Source organism: Microcaecilia unicolor, unplaced genomic scaffold (assembly GCF_901765095.1).
Source record: "Microcaecilia unicolor unplaced genomic scaffold, aMicUni1.1, whole genome shotgun sequence".
NCBI classification, from domain to species: domain Eukaryota; kingdom Metazoa; phylum Chordata; class Amphibia; order Gymnophiona; family Siphonopidae; genus Microcaecilia; species Microcaecilia unicolor.
In genome coordinates, this window is record NW_021963083.1 from 197,767 (window position 1) to 216,902 (window position 19,136).

Genomic DNA, 19,136 nt, shown 5'->3' on the forward strand with positions numbered 1-19,136 from the left:
ACAAAAAATGTTGATTTTGAAGTCATACTTCCTATATAATAATTCTCACCTCCAACGTTCTAATGTGCCTGGGACCGTGGCTCCCTCGGAGGTGGTCTGCTAGGCAGGCTAGAAGGCACTGACGTCAGTGACAGCTGATTCCAAGGCAAGGGGAGGAGTACCTACTCCTCCCTCTGCCTGGGAATCAACTGTCAGTGCGCTGCTCCCTGCCACTTTGGAGCAAGTGGCAGGGAGTGGGGCAACACAGACCCCCCCCTCGCCGCATCACCAAACCACCCCCCCACCCGACGAACATCAACACCCCGTGTCCCCTCACGCGGCGCCCACCGAGTTCTACACTCCGCCCTCCCTCCGATTTCAACCCCCCCCCCCCCGCGTTACGGACCCCTGGACCCCCCTTCCGCGACCCTGTCGACCCCCCCCTTCACCCCGAAAACCGTCCCTCGCCGCCGTCGAGTAACTGTGCTGACGGGGGACCCCAACCCCCGTCAGCTGAAGTCCTGTTCTGTTCTTCACGGCGTTCCTTCCTCAGTGATCTTCAGTTCAAGTTCCTCTGCGCACAGAAACTTGAACAGAAGATCATTGAGGAAGCAACGCTGTGAAGGCCAGAACAGGACTTCGGCTGATGGGGGGTTGGGGTCCCCCGTCAGCACAGGTACTCGACGGCGGCGGGGGACAGTTTTCGGCAAGAAGGGGGGGGGTCTACAGGGTCGCGGAAGGGGGGTATAGGGGTCCGTAACGCAGGGGGGGGGGGGTGTGGAACTCGGTGAGAGGGGCCTGAGGGGGCCTTGAACTGGGTGGGTGGCAGGCCAGGGAGGCTGGGAGGGGACAGAGCGACACAGCGAGGGAGGGTGGGGGATTGCCTTGCTAGCGCCCGTTTCCTTGCCTTAAGAAACGGGCCTTTTTTTACTAGTTTTGAAGAAAACTTACATTTTGTGGCCAGGCTATTTGTATATTTCCTGATGTGGCCAGGTCTATGCAACTGAGACAAAAAGCCTTCTTGCAGTTAAAACAGAGTCCTCCAAGGACAAGCAGGCATATCTTTGTCACATGTGGGTGATGATATCCACATCGCCTGGTGCAGAACGCTTAAAGCTTAGTACAGCTTTAAAGACACACAACATTATCCCCTCCACACATGCACATGATCATCAATCATCTTCGATCTGCTGTAAGGAGAAGACATGCTGCTTCACAGCTCCCTCACTGCGTCTGGTGCAATTTATTTTTCAAACAGCTGTTTTGTGCCTTCCTTGTGGGATTCTTCCCGAATACTTTGTTTTTCCCCTAGGGTTTTTTTTCCCTCTTCCCTTATGGTTTTTAGTTTCATTTTATGCACACTTTTTAAGTTTTCTTCATTTTGTTGTGCTCAGTAGGCCCTCTCAGACCTGAGCTCCGGTTGGGCTTTCTTTCTTTCTTTTTCTTGGTGATTCCCCCCTTTTCACCATCAAGTCATTTGATTTGGCCGTTTCTGTTTTCCTTTCCATGTCATTGAAGGTACCCAGTGGCCTTAAGCACTGTGCCCGGTTCAGTCGGACCATCTCTGGAAAGGACACTCATTCTTGGTGTGTCCAGTGTTTGGGGCCTGAACATACCCCTTCCACGGTATTCTTTGCATTTGTATGAAGAAAAGGACTCAGTTGGCCAGAGAGGCTCAGAGAAAGAAACTTTAAGGAGCCTGGTCTGAATCCTTGACGTCTGCATCAGTATCTGTGTTGAGCCTTGCACTGGTGTCAGGTGCATCAGTCCCTATGGCTACTAGACCCATGTCAGACACTGGGAGTGGGTGTGTATTGAGCAGGTCTCCACCTGGTTATTGGATATAAAACAAAGGGTAGGGTTAAATGGTCATTTCTCTCAATGGAGGAGGGTGAACAATGGAGTGCCGCAGGGATCTGTATTGGGACTGGTGCTATTTAACATATTTATAAATGATTATGGAAATCGGAATGATGAATGAGGTGATTAAATTTGCAGATGATACAAAACTATTCAAGGTTGTTAAAACACATGCGAACTGTGAAATATTGCAGAAAGACCTTAGGAAATTGGAAGACTAGGCATTCAAATGACAGATGAAATTTAATGTGGACAAATGCAAGCTGAGTCCAAGAAAACAACAGGGCAACCGGTCTTCAAACTCCAAAATGGAAAAACAAAAGAGCAGATTGATAAGAGAGAAATATTAATTTATTATATGACAAAAATATTCAGAATCAGCCCGACACTGGCCGTGTTTCGCCCAGCAGGGCTGCGTCAGGGGCTACAAAACAAATGACATGACATTTTAAAACTTGTATAATGACAAACGAGATGTGTCTAGATATACAAAATTAAAAACATATAGAAATGTACTGATGTCCATAAAAATCAATGATTAATATACTCAATAACAACCAATAAAAGATTATATATATATTCTAAAAGCGACATATATAAATTAATGTAGAAATTTTTATATACAATTTTTGGTACCTGGTCAAATGAGGTCTGTTATAATAGTTTTGTTTTTTAAGACCCGTCAAAATAGTTTAGTGGCAAAAGAATCCTGTTAAAATCGATTGTAATAAAAAAGATTGTAAGTTTTCAGATTCCGTCAAAATGGGTTGTGGCATATGTGGTTTGATATATAATGGTGCATGTCAAAAGAGTTTTTGTTTAGATTAGCTTATTTGAATTTTGTTTATCTGAATTGTGTCTTGAAAGGCTGTTGAGGGCTGCTTGCCGTCTTGTCTTAGTGGTTGTTCTGACTTTCTTCTTTCTGAATGTGGCGTGCTAGCTTGATTTGTTTCTTTTGTCAGGTGATAGTTTTTCTCTGGTTTTCCCTTGCGGAAACAGGAAATGTGGGCGGGAGTAGAGGCGGTGTTGTCAGCTGAGGGAGAGGTAAAGGGAGGGTGAATCACCGAGTTTGTTAGTTTTCACTGGTGCTGCCAGTTGCGAGGTAAGAATTTTGTGTGTTTCTGGGTGGAAGATTGGGAGAAGTGGTGGGCGGGGTAGGTTGTGCTATCAGTGGGAGGAAAGTGATGGAGGGCGGGGCGTCGGACTCGGAGGGAGGGTTTGGAGTTCGGAGGTTTGGGGGCCTGGGAAAGAGGGGGGGAGAGAGGGAGGAAGGGAGGGAGCATGGGGGATCTGGAACAGAAAGGGAGGGGGGTAGGGCTGGTCTTAGGTAGGGGTGACAGGAGCGGTCACATAGGGCCTTCTGCCTTTAGGTGCCCCACTGCGGTCTTTGTTGTTCTCTGCTGTATTGTTATTGTTTTTTTGATGCTTTTTTCGCAGGTGATCTGTGGTTCTGAAGTTGGAGTGTTGGCTGCATCAGTTGCGAAAAAGCTGGTTCATGTCTTTGTTCGCTGTGATTTTTTAAATGCAGGGCTGCTGGATGTATAGGAGGGCTGTGGTGGAAAAATGATGGTATAGATGGGTTCAGGGTTGGGGACTGAAACTGGGGGGGTGAATAGGGGGGATGGGGAGAGTCTTTGGATATGGAGGGGAGGGCAGAGGAGAAGTGATGGAAAGGGATGGGATGGGAGGAGAGGGTTGGTTAAATGCTGGATATGGAGGTGAGGGAAGAAAGTAAGGATATGCACATGGATGGAGTAGAGGGAAGAGAGAGGAAGGAGATGCATGTGGACGGAGGTGATGGAAGAAAGAGGAAGGAGATGCTTAATTATGGAGTTGAGGGAATGGGAAAAGAGCGGAATAAATTTACATTGCTGGAGTAAATTGTGAAAAGCTTGATGTGCTTTATAGTTGTTGTACTTAATTCCACGGAGGATTTAGTTTTTATGTATTTATTTATTTGTTGCATTTGTATCCCACGTTTTCCCACCTCTTTGCAGGCTCAATGTGGCTTACAATACATCATGGATACTGGAAATAAGAAGAGGATATACATTTGGTTTTACAGAGGATTTTGGGTTACATGGTCATGAAATGTTAGATAATGGTATTACAGAACACATTAACATACATTAGGAATACAGATAGTGGTATAGCAGAATACATTATAAGACATTAGGCGCGTTACGAAGTTTCTGGGTATATTTGGAGATTTTTACATGTTTTGATCTTTGTGGTATATCTTTTCAAAGAGATGAGTCTTTAGTAATTTACGGAAGTTGGTCAGTTCGTTGGTCACTTTCAGATTGCGTGGTAATGCGTTCCAGAGTTGCGTGCTCAAATAGGAGAAGGTAGAGGCGTGCGTTAATTTGTATTTCAGACCTTTGCAGTTGGGAAAGTGAAGATTAAGGAATGTTTGAGAGGATTTTTTTTGCATTCCTGGGTGGCAGGTCTATTAGGTCTGACATGTAGGCTGGGGCATCTCCATGGATAATTTTATGAACTAGGGTGCATATTGTGAACGTGATTCATTCTTTGAGTGGGAGCCAATGTAATTTCTCTCGTAGGGGTGTCGCACTTTCATATTTTGGTTTTCCGAATATTAGTCTGGCTGCCGTGTTCTGGGCTGTTTGGAGTTTTTTGAGTATTTGTTCTTTGCTGCCGGCGTAGAATGAGTTGCAGTAGTCCAAATGACTGAGTACCAGTGATTGTACCAAGTTGCGGAAGACGGTCCTTGGGAAAAAATGGTCTTACTCTTTTTTTTTTTTTTTTTTATAATCTTTATTAATAGTTTCAATAACTCACAAACCAATGTGACTTAGCAATCCATCATCAATTCAAAAGAAAAAACTTATGAACGCAAAAAGCGTAAGGGAATAATACAGACATTATTTTCTGTCCACAATTAAAGAAAGGGTGATTTCAAGAAAAGGAAAAAGAAATATTAAACAAAGTTACAAATTAACACACTTTTGCCATCTCTGTGCTCAAACTCCAGCCTACTATGTGGGAGGGCATACAACTGTCACTTTAACTCTAGCTTCCAAGAAATCTTTAAGCTGTTTAGGGTCCATAAATTGAAATTGTTTACCCTCAAGCATTACTTGGCATATACAAGGAAAACGTAATACAAAGTTTGCTCTCAAGGCCTCGACTTTGGGGCGCAGTTCCAAAAAGGCCTTGCGCCATTTGTGTTGGCCTAGAGAGGTCAGGATAAATTCTAACCTTGGAGCCCATAAAAAGCCTATCTAAGTGCCGTAGGGAAAGTCTTAATACAGCGTTCCGATCTGGCTCAAGCACAAACGTGACAAGCATAGTCGTCCTATGGGTAATGACTTCCAACGAACTTTCCAGGAAGGAAGTGAGATTCATTTCTTCACCCATCTCTCGCCTTGGGGGATCTCCCGAAGTCCCCACAGTATTCCAGATGTAGTATGCCTGAGTTATGGGGGGCAATGAGTCTTTATCCATTCCTAGAACGTCTTTCAAATATTTTTTCACCATCTCAATCGAAGGAATTAACGGAGATTTGGGGAAATTAAGGAATCGAAAGTTAAGTCTTCGGACCTGGTTCTCCAGATATTCCAAACGTTTATGCAAAAAGTTATTATCTTTAATCAAAGTAGATTCCAAAGTCCCCATTTCTTGAATTTTGGTATCCACTTTTTCAATCTTAACGGACTGCTGTGCAGTCACTTGTGCCTGTATCAGAACAGCTTCTGAAAGAGTTTTAATGTCATTTGAATTTTCTTTTAACATACTTTGCATAGAGGAGTGAGTGTTGTATACCATATCCCACAGTGACTCAAGCGTCACAATAGTGGGTTTACTTATTCCACCTGTTGGTAAAGGGGAATGAGGTGGGGGCCCTGAACGAGGGAGTTTAGAAACAATGTCCTGTGGCAATACCTTTAAAGCCAATTCGTCCGAAAATGCTTGATCCTGGGTCCCACTCCAATTCGCTGCAGTCCTCCCCTCTAACAGCTGTTAATCCACCCCTTCGGTGTCCGTTTCTGGTAGGGCTGCTGCGAAAACCTCACTCCCCGGCTGTGGTGGAGCCCTGCGTTCCCCGGGGCTCAGGGAAGCCCCATCTCCGCTTCCAACTGACGTCAACGCGTCAGTAGCTGTAGAAGGAGTTGATGTACACAGAGGTCCCGGTTGCAGCGTCGGAAATTGCAGGATCGACTGCTTCAGCGTTGAAGAGGGTCCAGGAGCCGAGGGAAGCTCCTTTACCTTCCCCCTCCGCTTTCCCATCGCGAACGAGGGGCCGAAGGTCCCGCTAGTAGCGTCTCACTGCAACAGCTCCGCGGAGCAAACACAGGTGCGTGCGTTCAGTGCGCCATCTTGGAATCCCTGTGCCGGTCTTACTCTCTTTAATTTCCACATTGAGTGGAACATCTTTTTGGTTATATTATTCATGTGATTCTCAAGTGTTAGGTACCGATCAATGGTGACTCCTAGAATTTTTAGGGAGTGGGAGATTGGTAGATTTAGTTTTGGTGTGTGGATGGTGGTAAATTTGTCCATGTTGTGTTGTGAGGTAAGTACTAGGCATTGTGTTTTTTCTGCATTGAGTTTCAACTGAAATGCATCTGCCCAAGAATGCATGATATGTAAACTTTGGTTGATTTCGTTGGAAATTACACTTAGGTTTTGTTTGAATGGGATGAAGATTGTTACATCATCAGTGTATATGTATGGGTTGAGGTTTTGGTTCGATAGTAATTTGGCCAGGGGTGTCATCATTAGGTTGAACATGGTCGGTGAGAGGGGGGAATCTTGTGGAACTCCGCATTCAGGTATCCATGTGGCTGATGTTATCGAATTTGCTGTCACTTGGTATGAGCGTGTGGTTAGGAACCCCTTGAACCAATTGAGAACTTTGCCTCCGATGCCGAAGTATTCGAGGATGTGTAATAGTATTCCATGATCAACCATATCAAAGGCGCTTGACATGTCGAATTGTAGAAGTAGTATGTTCTTGCCGGTTGCTATCGTTTGTTTTAATTTGTTCATAAGTGTAACTAGTACGGTTTCAGTACTGTGATTAGCGCGAAATCCTGACTGGGAGTCGTGTAGTATTGAGAACTTGTATAGATACTCTGTGAGTTGTTTGGTCACCATCCCTTCTGTTATTTTGGTAATTAAGGGAATGGATGCTACTGGTCTATAGTTAGTTAGTTCATTGACATTTTTCTTTGCATCTTTAGGTATGGGGGTGAGTAGAATGTTTCCTTTCTCACTTGGGAAGAGTCCATTTTGTAGCATAAAGTTCACGTGGTTCGTTAGGTCTGTTATGAATTGTTGAGGGGCCGATTTCATAAGATTATTTGGGCATATATCTAATTTGCAGTGAGATTTGGCGAATCTTTTAAGCGTTTGTGAGATGAGATCTTCTGATAATATTTCGAATTCAGTCCAAATACTATCTGCTGGGTATACTCCGGGGTCTGGGTCTAGGCAGTCTAGGAGTGTGGTGTATTCGATGGAGCTAACAGGTATTTTGAGTTGTAGTTGTATGATTTTCTCCTTGAAGTACTTCGCAAGGTCGTTAGCTCCTGGTGCGTCTTTGCTGTTATTCGTGACTGGTGTGGTGTCTAACAATTTGTTCACGAGTTGGAAGAGTTTGTGTGTGTCTTTGTAATTTGGTCCAATTTCAGTTTTGTAGTATAGTCTTTGGATTGTCTTATGGTATATTTATATTTCCTTCGGAGTTGTTTCCAAGCGTAAGTGTGGGATTGTCTTTCTTTTTATTCCAAGCACGTTCTAATGTCCGAACCTGTGTTTTGAGTTGTTTCAGTTCTTCGTTGACCCATGGAATTGAGTTCTTTCTATGCGAAGTTCTGGTTTGGATTGGGGCAATGTTGTCTAGTATTAATTTGCATCTATTATCCCATTCTGAGAGGAATTGGATTATATCTGCCTTTATTGTCCATCCTTCGTGGTAGATATGTTGCCAGAATTTTACCGGATCTATTTTTCCTCTCGTGGTGTAAGTTTTTCGTGTTTGTTTGTTTTTTTGTGTCATTCATTCTCCATAGGAGGGTGATATTTGCTTTGTAATGGTCTGAGTAGTACAGGTGTCCATTTAGTATCTGTTAATATAAGGTTTAAATTGTGATCAAATTTGTGTGTGATGATATCTAATGTGTGTCCTTTGGTGTGGGTGGGTTGTGAATTTGGTTTTTGGAGATCCCATAGTTGTAAGAATTCTTTGCATTCTTGGGTACTTGTCGTGGTGATATCTTCAAGGTGTAGGTTGATGTCTCCTATTATGATGAGGTTTGAGGAAGAGATGTAGGTGTTCGAGATAAAGTCCATGAAGAGTGTTTGGGCGTCTTGCCAGTTGCCTGGTGGTCTATAAAGTATGACTGCGTTTAGTTGTTCCTGCAGTTTTGGGTTATTGATTCTTATTGAGGCAATTTCGAGTTGTGGCAGTATGGATTCAGCTGTGTTTGTGATTGTACATTCAGATTTGTAAATTATGGCTATTCCTCCTCTTCTTTTGCCATTTCTTGTCCAATGGGTAATTTTGTATCCTGGTGGGCATAATTCTAAGATGATAAGGTCTTTAAGGTCATGTATCCAGGTTTCTGTGATGAATAGGAAGTCAAGGTTATCTGCTGTGATCCAGTCTATTATAGTCTGTGTTTTGTTTACCACAGATCTGGCGTTTACGTATCCCATTTGGATTGAATGGTAAGGTTCGGTTCCGGACGTAGGTGTATTCATTTTTATTAGTTGCCTGATTTCTTGGTATCTAGTTTTGTTGTGTCCTTTCTTTCCTCTCTTTTGGTTGTTTCTATATATGTTTGTTTTTCCTTTTAGTTGGTTGTCATTCTTTTGTTTTGGTGAGTAGTGCGTATGTTGTATGTAGGGTGTGTGCATTGTGGGTAAGTTGGTGTTAGTGTTGGGAATAGTCCATGCGTAGTGTATTAGGGGGAGGAAGTAGATTATCATGAGCAGTTTGTTTGTATTCATATTGGCTGGTGTGCCGAAATGCGTGATATGTATTTAAAAGTAATTGGCAGATTCCAGAGCGTGCTTCCTTGTGGTACTATTAGATGTTTAGCAAGTCATTCATAAGGCAAGGCATAGAAAAGTATTAGAGCAAGACGTTTAGAGCATTTAAAAGGCTTAATTTAGAGTGTGCTTAAAGTAGTAGGCAATTCAAAACATTTATTGTCCGAGGACAAGCAGGCTGCTTGTTCGCACTGATGGGTGACGTCCACGGCAGCCCCTCCAATCGGAAACTTCACTAGCAAAGTCCTTTGCTAGTCCTCGCGCGCCCATGCGCACCGCGCTATGCGCGGCCGTCTTCCCGCCCGAACCGGCTCGTGTTCGTCAGTCTTCTTTTGTCCGCGCTTGGGACGGTCATGTTTTGCGCCATTTCGCACCCCTCAAAGTTGACCCTCGCGCGTCTTCGCGATTTTCCAAAAAAAAAAAAAAAAAAAAACAAGGTCTCGGTCTTCTCCCTTCCCGTGTGTCCAGTTTCCTTTCGCTTTTGGGGTAGGCCTTTTTGGGGCCTCGGTACGGATTTTTCTCTCTCCCTTATTTTTGGTGCCCTTCGTCGCCATTACGAATTTTGATTTCGCCGGCGTGATTTTTCCGCCCATGTCATCGAAGTCTCCCAGCGGCTTCAAGAAGTGCACCCAGTGCGCCCGGGTAATCTCGCTCACTGATAGGCACGCTTCGTGTCTTCAGTGTCTGGGGGCTGGGCACCGCCCGCAGGTCTGTAGTCTTTGTGCTCTTTTACAAAAGAGGACTCAGGTTGCGAGATTGGCCCAGTGGAATGTGTTGTTCTCGGGCTCTTCGTCGACAACAGCACCGGAGTCATCGAGTACATCGACGTCGGCAGCATCAAGACCTTCGACCCTCGGCATCGACTGCATCGAGGTATCGACCCTCTGCATCGTCGGTACCGAGACATCGGAAGGCTGCGTCGGTGGTATCGGGACCTCCGCTGTTGCTGATGTCGTCGGACGGTGGTGCTTCGACTGGATTGCAGGTGAGGGTTGTCCATTCCCCTGCTGGTGGTGGTGAGCCTTCGGGTGGGTCTCCCACTACCCTGAGGCTCCTGCGGTACAGCCCCCGAGACGACCTTCTTCGGCCTCGGCCCCGAGGAAGAGACGGCTGGATTCTACGTCCTCCTCGTTGGTACCGGGACGCTACTCCCCCGCCGGTGACATTCTTCGTCTGAAAAAATCAAAGAAGCTCGACACCGTTCCCCTTCCCGCGTCGGTACCGCGAGCTCTGGGTCGCCGAGGGCAGTCGTCACCCAGTAGGCATCGGCACCGACGAGGACCACCTCACCCTCTGTTCGGAGGTGTCCCGATGCGCTCCACCTTGGAACAGCCCCAGAACAGCATCCATGCCCGGAACAGACTCTGACCTCGAGCCTGTACTCGGCTTCTATGTCTTTCTCCACAGCCGCTCTGCACGAGAGTCTCGGGCTGTTCTCCAGAGATCCTGGAGGAGCTGTTGCGCCCTTCCCCTCCGGTACCGGGGGGTGCTTGCGCTACCCGGTACCGTCGAGTGAGGCGCCGGCCTGGCCCCTTCCCGGGGTGAGGTTCTCCGACAATCGGTACCCCGCTTGCAGTATCGACTGCGGGCTGCCCTCCCAGGAAGGCTCCCCGACGACGTCAGCGGAGGGAGCTTCGCCGGTTGCGGCGAGGGAGTCTACCTCTCGACGATCTCAACGTGGCCGTGTTTCCACGGAGTCGAGTCGGGCACGGCTTCAGACACAGGTTCATGAACTTGTGTCTGATACCGATGGTGATGCCTCGTGGGAGGAGGAGGAGGACATCAGATATTTCTGTGACGAGGGACCTGATGGCCTTCCTTCTGATCCCACTCCCTCCCCTGAGAGGCAGCTTTCTCCTCCGAGAGTCTGTCCTTTGCGGCCTTTGTCGGGAGATGTCTACGGCCATCCCCCTTCCCGGTGGTAGTGGAGGATGAGCCCAGGGCTGAAATGTTTGAGCTCTTGGACTATCCTTCTCCACCTAAGGAAGCGTCCACAGTACCCATGTATCATGTCCTAAAAAAGACATTGCTGGTGAACTGGACCCAAGCCTCTAAGTAATCCCCACATTCCCAAGAAGATCGAGTCCCAGTACCGGATCCATGGGGATCCAGAGTTGATGCGCACTCAGTTGCCTCATGACTCTGGTGTGGTGGATCTGGCCCTAAAGAAGGCTAAGAGTTTTAGGGAGCATGCTTCGGCGCCCCCGGGCAAGGACTCTAGAACCTTAGACTCCTTTGGGAGGAAGGTCTACCATTCTTCTATGCTCGTGGCCAAAATTCAGTCTTACCAGCTCTACACGAGCATCCATATGCGGAACAATGTGCGGCAGTTGTCGGGCTTGGTGGACAAGCTCCCTCCTGAGCAAGCCAAGCCATTTCAGGAGGTGGTCAGGCAGCTGAAGGCGTGCAGAAAATTCCTGGCCAGAGGGGTATATGATACATTTGATGTTGCGTCCAGGGCCGCTGCTCAAGGTGTGGTGACTCCTCATGGCTGCATGCCTCCGAACTGGAGAATAGGATCCAGCAGCGGATTGCGGACTCCCTTGCCGAGCGGACAACATTTTGGAGAGAAAGTCAAACCAGGTGGTAGAGCAGGCTCCACCAGCGGGATAACCGCTTTTGATAAGTTCTCCCGCTGGCAGCCTTCAGCATCTACCTCCTCAGGTAGACGTTTTTATGGGGAAGGAAGACTGTTCCTCTCTTCTGGTAAGCGGTAGGTACAATCCTCCTTCTCGACAGCCTGCGGCCCAGGCTAAGCCCCAGCGCGCTCGCTCTCGTCAGCAGCGTGCGCCTCAGCAAGGCCCCACGGCTCCCCAGCAAAAGCAGGGGGCGAGCTTTTGACTGGCTCCAGCAGAGCATAGCCGACATCAACGTATCAGTGCCGGGCGACCTGACCGGTCGGGGGGAGGTTGAAAGTTTTCACCAAAGGTGGCTCTCATAACCTCCGACCGTTGGTTTCTTCAAATAGTCCGGCAAGGATACACCCTCAATTTGGCCCTCAAAGCCTCCAAATTGCCCACCGGGAGCTCAATCCTACAGCTTCCAGCACAAGCAGGTACTTGCAGAGGAACTCTCCGCCCTTCTCAGCGCCAATGCGGTCGAGGCCATGCCATCTGGGCAAGAAGGGCTGGGATTCTATTCCAGGTACTTCCTTGTGGAAAAGAAAACGGGGGATGCGTCCCATCCTAGACCTAAGGGCCCTGAACAAATATCTGGTCAAGGAAAAGTTCAGGATGCTTTCCCTGGGCACCCTCTTCCCCATGATTCAGGAAAACGACTGGCTATGCTCTCTGGACTTGAAGGACACCTGCACGCACATCCCGATACTGCCAGCTCACAGGCAGTATCTGCGATTTCAGCTGGGCACTTGTCACTTCCAGTACTGTGTGCTACCCTTTGGGCTCGCCTCTGCGCCCAGAGTGTTCACGAAGTGCCTGGCTGTAGTAGCAGTGGCGCTTCGCAGGCTGGGAGAACACGTGTTCCCCTATCTCGACGATTGGCTGGTGAAGAACACATCCGAGGCAGGAGCTCTACAGTCCATGCAGATGACTATTCGCCTCCTGGAGCTACTGGGGTTTGTGATAAATATCCAAAGTCCCATCTTCTCCCAGTACAGAGACTCGAATTCATAGGAGCTCTGCTGGATTCTCGCGGCTCGTGCCTATCTCCCAGACGAGAGCCAACAACTTGTTGTCCCTTGTCTCTCAGGTGCGAGCGTCCAGCAGATCACAGCTTGGCAGATGTTGAGATTGTTGGGCCACATGGCCTCCACAGTTCATGTGACTCCCATGGCCCGCCTTCACATGCGATCTGCTCAATGGACCCTAGCTTCCCAGTGGTTTCAGGCTGCTGGGGATCTAGAAGACGTGATCCACCTGTCCACGAGTTTTCTCAAATCCCTGTATTGGTGGACGATTTGGTACAATTTGACTCTGGGACGTCCTTTCCAAATTCCTCAGCCACAAAAAGTGCTGACTACGGATGCGTCTCTCCTGGGGTGGGGAGCTCATGTTGATGGGCTTCACACCCAGGAAGCTGGTCCCTCCAGGAACGCGATCTGCAGATCAATCTCCTGGAGTTACGAGCGGTCTGGAACGCTCTGAAGGCTTTCAGAGATCGGCTGTCCCACCAAATTATCCAAATTCAGACAGACAACCAGGTTGCCCATGTATTACATCAACAAGCAGGGGGGCACCAGATCTCGCCCCCTGTGTCAGGAAGCCATCAGCATAGTGGCTGTGGGCTTGCTGTTACGGCATGTTGCTTCCAAGCCACAATCTGGCAGGCGTAAACAACAGTCTGGCCGACAGGTTGAGCAGGATTATGCAACCTCACGAGTGGTCGCTTCCAGAGTAGTGCGCCAGATCTTCCAGGTGTGGGGCACCCCCCTTGGTAGATCTCTTTGCATCTCGAGCCAACCACAAAGTCCCTCAGTTCTGTTCCAGACTTCAGGCCCACGGCAGACTGGCATCGGATGCCTTCCTCCTGGACTGGGGGGAAGGTCTGCTGTATGCTTATCCTCCCATACTTCTGGTGGGGAAGAACTTTGTTGAAACTCAAGCAAGACCGAAGGCACCATGATTCTGATTGCTCCCTTTTGGCCCGCGTCAGATCTGGTTCCCTCTTCTTCCTGGAGTTGGCTACGAAGAACCGTGGAGATTGGAGTGTTTTCTGACCCTCATCACGCAACGACGAAGGGGCGCTCTGCATCCCAACCTCCGGTCTCTCGGCTCTCATGGCCTGGATGTTGAGAGAGTAGACTTTGCCTCTTTTGGGTCTGTCAGCGGGTTGTCTCCCGTATCTTGCTTGCTTCCAGGAAAGATTCCACTAAGAAGAGTTACTTCTTTTATGGAGGAGGTTGCCGTCTGGTGTGACAGCAAGGCCCCTAGATCCTCGCTCTTGTCCTACACAGGACCCTGCTTGACTACTTTCTGCACTTGTCTGAGCTCTAGTCTCAAGACCAACTCTGTAAGGGTTCCCCTTAGTGCAATCAGTGCATACCATTACCGTGTGGAAGGTAAGCCGATCTCAGGACAGCCTTTAGTTGTTCGCTTCATGAGAGGTTTGCTTTTGTCGAAGCCCCCCGTCAAACCTCCTACAGTGTCATCGGGATCTCAATGTCGTTCTCACCCAGCTGATGAAACCTCCTTTTGAGCCACTGAACTCCTGCCATCTGAAGTACTTGACTGGAAGGTCATTTTCTTGGTGGCAGTTACTTCAGCTCGTAGAGTCAGTGAGCTTCAGGCCCTGGTAGCCCAGGCCCCTTACACCAAATTTCATAATAACAGAGTTAGTCCTCCGCACTCACCCCAAGTTCTTGCCAAAGGTAGTGTCGGAGTTCCATCTGAACCAGTCAATTGTCTTGCCAACATTTTTTCCCCCGTCCTCATTCCTGCCCTGCTGAACGTCAGCTGCACACATTGGACTGCAAAGAGCATTGGCCTTCTATCTGGAGCGGACACAGCCCAACAGACAGTCCGCCCAATTGTTTGTTTCTTTTGATCCCAATAGGAGGGGAGTGGCTGTGGGGAAACGCACCATATCCAATTGGCTAGCAGATTGCATTTCCTTCACTTACGCCCAGGCTGGGCTGGCTCTTGAGGGTCATGGTCACAGCTCACAGTGTCAGAGCCATGGCTGCGTCAGTGGCCCACTTGAAGTCAGCCACTATTGAAGAGATCTGCAAAGCTGCGACGTGGTCATCTGTCCACACATTCACATCTCATTACTGCCTGCAGAAGGATACCCGACGCGACAGTCGGTTCGGGCAGTCAGTGCTTCAGAATCTGTTCGGGGTTTAGAATCCAGCTCACCCCTCTGGGCCCATGTTATTCTGTTCCAGGCTACACTCTCAGTTAGTTGGATAAATTGTTAGGTCAATCTCAGTTATGTCCTCGCCGTTGCGAGGCCCAATTCACCATGTTTGTTGTTTGAGTGAGCCTGGGGGCTAGGGATACCCCATCAGTGAGAACAAGCAGCCTGCTGTCCTCGGAGGAAAGCGAATGCTACATTACCTGTAGAAGGTATTCTCCGAGGACAGCAGGCTGATTGTTCTCACAAACCGCCCACCCCCCTTTGGAGTTGTATCTTCCCTTGTCTTTGTCTTGCTACATACTGGGACTGCCGAACACGAGCCGGTTTCGGGCGGGAAGACGGCCGCGCATGCGCGGTCTGCGCATGGGCGCGCGAGGACTAGCAAAGGCCTTTGCTAGTGAAGTTTCCGATTGGAGGGGCTACCGTGGACGTCCACCATCAGTGAGGAACAATCAGCCTGCTGTCCTCGGAGAATACCTTCTACAGGTATGTAGCATTCGCTTATTAGCATTAAATATTTATTTTTAACAAGTCATTTGTGAGGCAAAGCGGTTTAAAGCATTTAGAATGTATGGATGTCGGGTAAGTATTGGAGAAGAAAGGAGGAGATTAAAGAAATAAATCTAAAGTAAGGTGTGGAAGTGGAGTTAAGGGAGTAGATAGAGATTAGCCAGAATCAGAGATTGGTATAATTTGATTGGTAAACGAAGGTTTTTAGACAGAAGAAGGGTAGGAAAAATTGATTTTATTTGTGTTTTAGTGTTTGGAATATTTCTAATTTGTGATTTATATTTGCTGTGTTATTTAGCAATGTATTGTTTTGTTCTGTTTTTCTGGTTGTTGTGATGGGTGTGCAATCTGTATGGTAGTGTTGTGTGTTTGATTTTGGTTATAGTTGATCTTTAACAGCATATAGGAATTATTTATTTTGTGAAAAGTAGTTTTTTCCCCCGTGCTGGTGTAATATTTTATTGATTAGTGTTTATATGTACGATTTATGGTAAAAGGGTGTGGGGTAAATGTGCGAATATTGTGTATTTTAGGATATTATAGTAGCAAAGTTCATAGAATGTTATTTAAGTTTATTGGAAAATAAACTTTTGGGTGAGGCTGCTTGTTTTTGAATCTTATGTAGTGGTTTTTATTGGTTTCAAGTATTAATTGTGAAGGGGTTGTGTTTTAATTGATTTATTTGTTTTTTATGTGAAAATGGTTGTGCTTTTGTATCCAAGGGTTTCCTAGTATAGGATTTTACGTTTGAAGAAGTGTTTGTTTACAAGTTTGGTTCACTTATCTTTTTTAAAGTAAAAGAAAATGTTTAAATTATTTTGTCAATACGGGTTGGGTGGGGGTGGTTTTTTTTTTTTAACTGGTCTGTATAGTGTTCTGCAGTTGCTAAGATTGGTCGTGGGGGGGGGTTGGAATGGAGAGGGAGGGAGTGAAGTGGGGTTTGGGATTTGGAGGGTAGGAGAGAGAGGGAGGGGGGCTGTGATTTAGAGTATTCTTAGTTTGTATATTATGATATATGTGTGTGTGTTTGGTATGGTTGCTTATTATGTGACTGTTTTGTTTTTTAGTTGTTTGCCTTGTTTTTTTTTCGTGTGGAAGAGGTGCCTAGGTTGTGTAAGTAGTGGTTTTTATTTGTATATTTTGGTATTTTTATGTATTTGTAATGGTTGTTTGGTTATTTTTTTGTGATTTTATGGAGTAATTGAAATGCTTTGTTTTTTTTATGTTTTTGTATTATTTGTTTGTGTTTATTAGGAGGTTTGTTTTGTAGAGTGGCTAATTTTGAAAGGGGTGATTAAGTTTTTTTGGGGGGGGGGGTTGGTGGTGAGGGGAAGGGGAAGATGTAAATTTGTGTAGGTGTTCGTTAGAGAAATTTGTTTATTAAGGGTTGAGGGCATTGATGTGTTAGGATTGGTGTAGTTTTGTATTTGCTTTGTTTTGGATTTGTAACCCAAAGAATTAGTGAAAATATGGTAATGATATGTTTATATTGGTTTGTGTAGTTTATTTTTTTAATGTAATAAGTTGTATTATTATTCATTGTTTATGGTGTAGAATAATTTCTTATTATTTAATAGAAGGTTTTTTTAATAGATACAAGGGGTCATTGGTAAGATTTTGGTAGTTAATGATGTGCTGTTTATTGTTTATGTATATTTTTGGTATGAAGTTATCTTAGGATTGCAGCAATGTAAAATTTAATAGTGTTTTTTGGGGTGCTTTGTGGGGGTTTGCACTCTTGGTGTATGTTTGATTTGGTGGGTTTAATTTGTTTATATTGTCACTTTGGTTGGTTTTTTTGTTTTGTTTTTGTTTTTTTTTTTTAATTAATATTTTGTGGTTTTTTTGTTTTTTTTTCTAGATTTCTTATGATGGAGTTTGTGGAGTCGCAAAAAGGGAAAACAATTTTGTTGAAAGATGGTTATCGTAAAGTACGGATTAATGTGGATGGGAGTGTTTCGTGGCTTTGTTTGGAGAATTTTTGTAAAGGGCGTATTAGACTACAAGGTGAAACAGTTTTCATTGTTTCTGAACATAATCATGCTCCTGATGTTTCGAAGAATGAAGCATTGCGTAGTGTTGTGGAGATGAGGAGACGGTGCTGAACATGGAATGGAGAAGCCTAGGCAGATTATTCAACAGTGTACCAATGGGATTTCCTTGGAGTCTGCTGTTCATCTTCCAGCATATGTTGCTTTGCAACGGGCTTATAGAGCGTAGACGGAGACGTGTTTGTCATCCATATGTTGATCCTCGAAGTGTTGGTGAGATTGATATTCCAAGTGGACTTTGTACTACTTTTAGAAAGTCAAATTTTCTTTTGTGGGATTCAGGTGTGGTGATGATAATCGAATATTGATGTTTGGGACAATGGAAAATTTGCAAATTCTGAGGAAAATAATCATTGGTTCATTGATGGTACGTTTAAATTAGTCCTGAATTGTTTTTTTCAAGTGTTTTCTATTCATGCATTGGTTGATAAAAGTGCTTTGCCGTTGGTTTATGTTCTCATGATGGATAAAAAGGAAGAAACATATGTTCGTGTGTTTAGAAAGCTTGTAGAGTTAAATGGAAATTTGAATCCTGTAAGTGTATTAGCTGATTTTGAGAAAGCTAGTCAAAATGCTGTTACTAAAGTTTTTCCAGGTTCCCTGTTAAGTGCTTGTTTATTTCATCTTGGTCAGTGTCTTTGGAGAAAAGTGCAGGATTGTGGGTTGTCTGAGTTATATAGATCTAGTGAAGATGTTAGGATTAGTTTAAAGATGTTGCTTGCTTTAAGCTTTCTTCCAATAGAGGATGTTCTGTGGATTTGAGTGTATTGTTGAGAATTGTTGTTCTGAATTAACACCAGTGACTGATTATTGGGAGGATACTTTTATTGGATGTCAGCGTCAAAAGCGGAGAGGTAGAGCCGTGTTATCCAATTTCTGTTTGGAATGTATGCAACCGTGTTATGGATGGTCTTCCGCGGACTAATAATTCTGTGGAAGCTTGGCACAGATCATTTCAACAGACTGTTGATTGTCATCATCCTTCAATATTTAACTTGTTGATCATTTTAGGAGGGAACAAGATCGTACTGAGATAGAAATTTCGCGATATCTTGCAGGTTTTCGTCATCCAGAGTGTTCCAAGTCGAAATATGTGCAGTTAGATAAACGTTTGAGAGCTCTTGTTTCAACCTACAATGTTGATGACATTGTTATGTTTCTTAAAATGTTGCTGTGAATTTGACTATTTAGAGCATGTTGTATTTTTTGGTTGTAGTTCATGGTTATTGAGTTTAAATTGCAGAAATTTAGATGTGTGGGTTTTGGAGTGTGTTATTTGATGTTTAAAAAGGGAGTTAGGTGTGTTGTAATGTATGTTTTTTTTTTTGGGCAAGTGTATATTATAATCTGAGTAATTAAAGAAAGTGAGTAGGATTGGTGGGAGTTTTGTTTGGTTGTTGTTTATGTGGTTGTGTTTTTATTATTTGTCAGATTATGAAGTGATTGTGTTTTTAGCAGTTAAGAAGATTGTTCTGTGATAGGAAGGTTTTGGGATTGTGTAGGTTTTTTTCAAATTAATGGTGTGATAATTGGAATGTATATATATAATTAGAGAAATGTTGAAGGTGTAGTTATATTTTGTCTATTAGCAATGTAATCGTTTTGCTAGAATTATTGGTATGGGTTCTATGAAATGTTTTTTGGATATGTAATGGTTTTTTTTTTTTTTTTGAAATGCTATTTTTGTGGGATTAATAAAGAATGCATGTCATCAATTTTTTTTGTGATTTGGTGTTTTTTGTTACTAGTTTAATTTGTTAAGAGGGTATTTGGTTGAGGGAGCTGTTTTGGGTATGGGTTGTTTTGGTCAAGGTTTAATTGTGGGAGGGACTATTTTGTCTAGGTCTGTTTGTTGTTGGGTGTTTTGTAAGGGTTTTTTTTTTTTTAGGGATTTTTTTTTTG

General features: G+C 45.1%; 1 protein-coding gene across 1 annotated transcript in view; it reads left to right on the forward strand.

Moving 5' to 3' along the window:
* Nucleotides 1–17,103, forward strand: part of LOC115458903 (DNA repair and recombination protein RAD54B-like) — a 94,259-nt gene extending 77,156 nt beyond the window's left edge. Inside the window, exon 4 of the mRNA XM_030188749.1 lies at nucleotides 17,045–17,103. Within this exon, the coding sequence (XP_030044609.1) occupies nucleotides 17,045–17,055 (11 nt within the window). The 3' untranslated portion in view covers nucleotides 17,056–17,103. The remainder of the gene's footprint in view (nucleotides 1–17,044) is intronic.
* Nucleotides 17,104–19,136: the final 2,033 nt, after the last annotated feature.